At 36.9% G+C, this 5,928-nt stretch overlaps 1 protein-coding gene across 1 annotated transcript; it reads right to left on the bottom strand.

The window, feature by feature from the left end:
• Positions 1 to 3,773: 3,773 nt before the first annotated feature.
• Positions 3,774 to 4,700, bottom strand: LOC105810012 (olfactory receptor 5M8). Its single transcript, XM_012643921.1, has one exon. The coding sequence runs from the start codon at positions 4,698 to 4,700 to the stop codon at positions 3,774 to 3,776; it is 927 nt and encodes a 308-aa protein (XP_012499375.1).
• Positions 4,701 to 5,928: the final 1,228 nt, after the last annotated feature.

Raw genomic sequence — 5,928 nt, 5'->3', positions numbered from 1 at the left:
TGGGAATAGCACTTCATTTTTCACCTACCCTAAGAATATTGGAGACATATTAGCTATTAAATAGTACGAAGTCTTTGAACAATTATTCAGATCTTATTAACATGAAATTTTATAATTCAGAAAACACGTTAAGTCACTTTGTAAAACCTTGTAAGCCATTCATTAATTTATTTACACCATGCTTATAGCAAGTAATTATTGGGTATCTTTCAAGTTCTAGACAGAGTGATGAATGCTAAACATAGGGCAGTGGACAAGATAGAAGCAAAAGGTTTAGTTATGTGAATAACCAAGCTCAGAAAATTTAACATTATGACCCCACCTCACAGTTCAGGAGCAGAAGAATGAGGAGAGGGATCATATACTTCTCAGTGCGGCAATCTTCTTCTGTAATATTCTACTTTCCCTGGAAAGCCAATCTCTTCCTTCATTTGAATAATAACTGTTGCCAAAAGTGTTAAGATTCAATGATCTAACACTGTTGCCTCCCTATCCTGCCCCGATGATTGTCGCTATGGGCTTCTGGAGTAACCAAATATGAATAAAAGAGGATCTGGAGTTAGAGTTTTCTTGAAAGTACAGATGATAGATACAGACATTCTACCAATGAGAAGAGATGGAGGAGGAAGAAGAAAGACAGGCAGCCTAGGTATCCATGCCTTGACTGTAAAGCATATGAAGAAATTTGAGCCAAGAATCTAGGATAACACCTAGGAATTGTAATTAATTGGCAAGAAGGAAGACAAGCTCTTCTTTTAACTCTTAGCTAATGAGCAACTTCTTTGGTCCATCATCTGTATTTTTGTATTGAGTGAGTCTCTAAGAAGCTTTGCAAACTTGCTCAGGTCCAACTGGTCATCTAGACATGCATCCCTTTTAGTGGAAACCATTATCACTAGCCATATTTGAATTATAGAATCGTGAGACTATGGCAAACAGAGACAACTAACATACAGATATATGGGCAATGGGAAATTTTTCACACTACTGCTGAGAGACAAGAAACAGTCGCAGCAAGGTGTTCAAATGCAACCTGTAAATTTGATGATGAACCAAGAATGAGTCTGATGCTATATGTGCAACCTATCAAAACAGAATTATCTTCATCAACTTACTGTTTTCAGGTCCCTGGCCCAATTTAGTTATTTGATTATGAGTAGATTAATTCATATCTCAAGAATCTTAGTTGGAAAAAATGAAATCAAATAATTACCCAAGTGCTCATCAGTACATGAGTGGATTAATAAAATGTGGTATATGTACCATGGAGTTCTACTCAGTCACAAAAACCAACAGTGATCTAGCACCTCTTGTATTACCCTGGATAGAGCTAGCTAGAACCCATTCTACTAAGTGAAGTATCCCAAGAATGGAAAAACAAGCTCCACATGTACTCACCATCAAACTGGGTATTAATTGATCAACACTTACGTGCACATACAGTAGTAACAGGTAGGTGCAAGGTGGGAGGCGGGGATGGGTAAGTACACACCTAATGTGTGCGGTGCACACCATCTGGGGAATGGACACACTTGCAACTCTGACTTGGGTGGTGCAAATGTAATATATGTAACCTAAACATTTGTACCCCCATAATATGCTGAAAATAATAATAATAATAATAATAATAAATAAAAAATGCTAATGCTATGAAATAAGAAAAATAAAGTTTCTCTGGAGCACAAGAACCAGGTTCTAGACAGAAATAGGTCATTGGGAAAGAATCCATAATCTTACAAAATAAAAGAACCACCAAGGGCTTAGAGATCTGCTCATTTAGGTTTCTTAGCTCCACATACTGAAGCTAAGGAACAATTTCCCCATATGTTTAAGAGTCACAAGGAAAAGCCTGGTTGAGCATTCACTTTACTTCCTATAGGTCAGAAAAATTTTAAATGACTAATTAAGTTACCCAGACCTAAATTATTTCCAATTTGTCTTTTTCTTGTGGAGATTGGTAACACTATACACCAAGACATTAGGAAAATGGGAAATACAAAATGAATATTATTTGAAACTGATAGTAGTGAACACATCTGCTGGAATATCTATAATACAGAATTATACTAAAATATCATAAAAGTGAAAGACAGAGCTAAGTAAGCATCCTACAGATTTTCTTCCATGCAAATGCATCGTCTGTACAAATTTTCCCCCGAACTACTTATTTCAACACATCACTATTTAAAATTTGCACAATTTAATGAAGAGAACACATAAATTACTACATACTGAAAACTATTAATAACATACAAGCACATTTCCTCTCCTACCTTTGAAAATACAGGTGTCTTTGTGATGATGCTAAAGGTCAAATTCTGGCCAGTGCTGGATGATTTATTTATACCCCCAATATTGACACCAGCATTTATCTGAGGAGGATTCCCAAATGTGTCAAAAGAAGCAATTGGAAGTAGAATCCCAGTGGAGAACATCCTCTGAAGGAGAAATGCTAATTGGTGGTGCTGTACTATCTTGAATCAACATATAGGAGAAAACGCCATATCTTATGCTACTGAAGTGCAATGTAATTGTCTGTTATGAACGCTACCATGGTACTTTAGACAATACTGAAGACCAAATCTAAAATACCCTGGGGACACTTAACTTCTCATGAAACTGAATTCAGATAATGGTCCTCACCAAATATAGAACACTACCATATTTCCTACATTGTTTGTCCTTCAACAAGTTCATATAAGAATATTTACTAAGTACAAAGCTAAATGCTGTTTAACCTGCATAATAAAAATATTAAAATATATCCCTCCTCTAAAGGAATTTGCATGTTGCTGGTATGTCTAAGATATGTAAATAAATTATACTAGGTATAAGTAATTAATTTCCAAAAAAAAACAACAAAACACATGGAATGTCACAGGGAAACTGATGACTACCAAGGACAATGACAGTGCTTGACACAGACAACAATCAGTAAGTATATGTTGAATAAATTAATGACAAACATATTTAACTTATTGTTTCTATCACACTTCCCATGTTTAGAAAACTCCTAAAATAAAGTCCAAAATGGAACTCAGAGCATACTTGCCTCAAAATTAGGAAATAATATTTGATATTCCCAATAACCCCCATGAAATCGATGTCACTAATGCTTTTTGCAGTTTTCTTTGATTTATATAACAATGTTATAATTGAAAAATCATCCAACATGTAATGATGGTTGCTCAGACAGGTGACATGGAACAGAGTCCTCGGCCAACTCAAAATGGAAATGTAGAATGGCTGATACATAACTTTATTTTGATAAGCTACTAGGAATTGTTGAGTTTGCTTATTTCCACAACACAAAATAGCCTCTTCTAAATGATAACAATATTATTAATAATGTTCTTGCTGACCAAACAAAGGGAAAAAATATACCCACTAAAGAGTGCTCTCACAAGCAATTAAATGCTCAGCAGAGAAGTGACATATATGAATTCTAATCTCACTTTCCTTAAATAGCCACGGGCTCCTACCTAAATCCAAGGGGTAGAAGTGTAAAGTCATTCTGTGCACAAAAGACAAAGAACTTAAAATAACTGGCAAACAAGATGATTGTTTAGTTAATGACAGCTACAAACACAAAAACTTTTTTAATCAAAATTTTACATGCTTGGAATTTAGAAAATAATTAGTTTTAAAAACTACAGTGTTCTCTGTCAATGTACCATATTTCTCATTTCACCATCTATTCTGTCCTACAACATAAGAAAAATGTCTAGGAAAGCTTTGTAACCAAAATAATAGTGATTTTTTTTTTAGGAAAATTATTTTTTCAATGATAGCTCTTTGATTAATGCTTCTTTTACATCTTTATTTCTAAGGCTATAAATCATGGGGTTAAACATAGGGATTACTGTGGTGTAAAATACAGCAACCATTTTTCCCTGCTCCACAGATTCGCTTGAGGGGGGTCTGAGATACATGATAAAAAGAGTTGTATAGAATATAGTGACAGCTGTCAGATGGGAGCCACAGGTAGAGAAAGCTTTGCGTCTGCCTTCTGTGGAATGGATTCTCAAGATAGCAGAAAAAATATAAAGGTAGGAAATAAGAATGATGAAGAGAGAAAATGAGAGGTTGCATCCAGCCACAACAAACATTGAAGTTTCTTTGTTGTGGGTGTCAGAACAAGCCAGCTTAATCAGTGGTGGGTCAGCACAGTAGAAGTGGTTAATTTTGTCAGGGCCACAGAAGGCTAGGTTGTAGGTCCACATGGTCTCCATCAGGCCAGTGAGTGCTCCATACACATAAGGCACCGTGATGAGGGATGTGCACACACTCTTGGACATTTTGCTGCCATAAAGCAGAGGGTTGCAGATGGCCATGTACCGATCAAAGGCCATCACAGCCAGGATATACATTTCAACATGCGCCAAGGCAATGAAAAGGTAGCACTGCACCAGACAAGCAGGATAGGAAATGGTTTTCTTCTCTGAAAGGAAAATCTCCAGCATCTTTGGGGTCACATTGGAAGAGAAGCACAGATCTGTAAAGGATAAGTGGCTCAGGAAAAAGTACATGGGTGTGTGGAGCCGGGCATTGACCTGGATGAGGACAATCATGCCAAGGTTCCCTGCCACCGTGACCATGTAAACTGCCAGAAACAGCACGAAGAAGAAAATCTGCAATTCCAGGCGATTGGTCAATCCTAGGAGAATGAACTCTGTCACCGAGGTGAAGTTTCTTCTCATGATTTCCTTCAATGGGAGAAGCGAACTTTATATTGGATTGGAGTAAAATGAAAAAATATATATTATCATTACAGTAATGATCTTGTTACTAAATCTTTCCCCCTTTGTCAGCAGTTATCCTCACTCCATTTCTACTGATTTTCATGCTTGGTAAATTCAGTAACAGTCAAGTGTTAGAACACAGGGATATTCCAAGTAGCTCTCTGCCTTTTATGATTCAGCCCTCTATTTTTCTTGTTTTATTTTCCTCCTCTTCCTTTCCATGCCCTTCTAATTCAGCTTTCATTCCTTTTTTTCCTTCACCACTTTCTCCTCCTATCTTCCTCTGCTCCTGCCTTTTATTTGAGAAATGTGCTTTACAGGTTTGCCTGCCCCAAAATATAACCTTTAGGACTGAACAATTCCTTTACCCTGATTATAATGGCAACAAAGAATGGGTTTAGAGACAGATAAGTACAAGCTATCAAAGGGCAATATTTGTCCAAATGACTTTGTGTTATTTTTGAAGTTTTCACCAATGCAATTTCCTGCTGGAGAAACCTGAGTAATCAAGCTGGGCTAGCGTGTTGCTTTCCTACTCCACAAAGAAATGTTTTTTTCTTTTAAAAAAAAAAATGTGTACATATTTGCAGTTGGAGGGTTGTCTAGCTTTTACATTCTGCAGCCATTAACACCTTATTAGAATTCTTCTGGAGGAAATTTCCCATTGCCTGGAGTTGAGACTGATGGAAATTCTCTCCTCTTGGTCTCCCACTTCTGGTTTCCACTGAGGGAACAGATCCTTGGTTTAGATAGGACTAGGCATGGATCAGATGCTCGCCCCTGGTTATCTTAAGTGAGTTAGACATTCAAGGTGGACAAAATATTTTTTCATTAAATTGATTACAGCGAGGCTTAACGACCAGACCAAGGCTGCAAAGGAACAGTGGCCCTATGTGGTTTGATCTGCTAAGGCTCCAGGTCTCCCTAGGTTGCTATCTGTTCTCTAAGTCTGGTCTTCTAGCTGCACATTGACGTGGGAGACCACAATATCCTTCCAGAATGTTCCTTTTTGTGTAGAATGGCCAGAACTGTCTTCTGTTGCTTGCAACAAGGAAAAAACTGACAAAACTGATACTAACTAAAATGTACATTTCTATTTTTCTATATGGAGACCATTTATATTTACAAGAACATCCTATAGAAGGCTGTTCTTTGACTATGAATACCTGAAACAAAGGTTTAATTT

This window comes from Propithecus coquereli, unplaced genomic scaffold (assembly GCF_000956105.1).
Source record: "Propithecus coquereli isolate 6110/MARCELLA unplaced genomic scaffold, Pcoq_1.0 Scaffold202, whole genome shotgun sequence".
NCBI lineage: Eukaryota > Metazoa > Chordata > Mammalia > Primates > Indriidae > Propithecus > Propithecus coquereli.
This window is presented reverse-complemented; position numbering and strand designations above follow the sequence as displayed.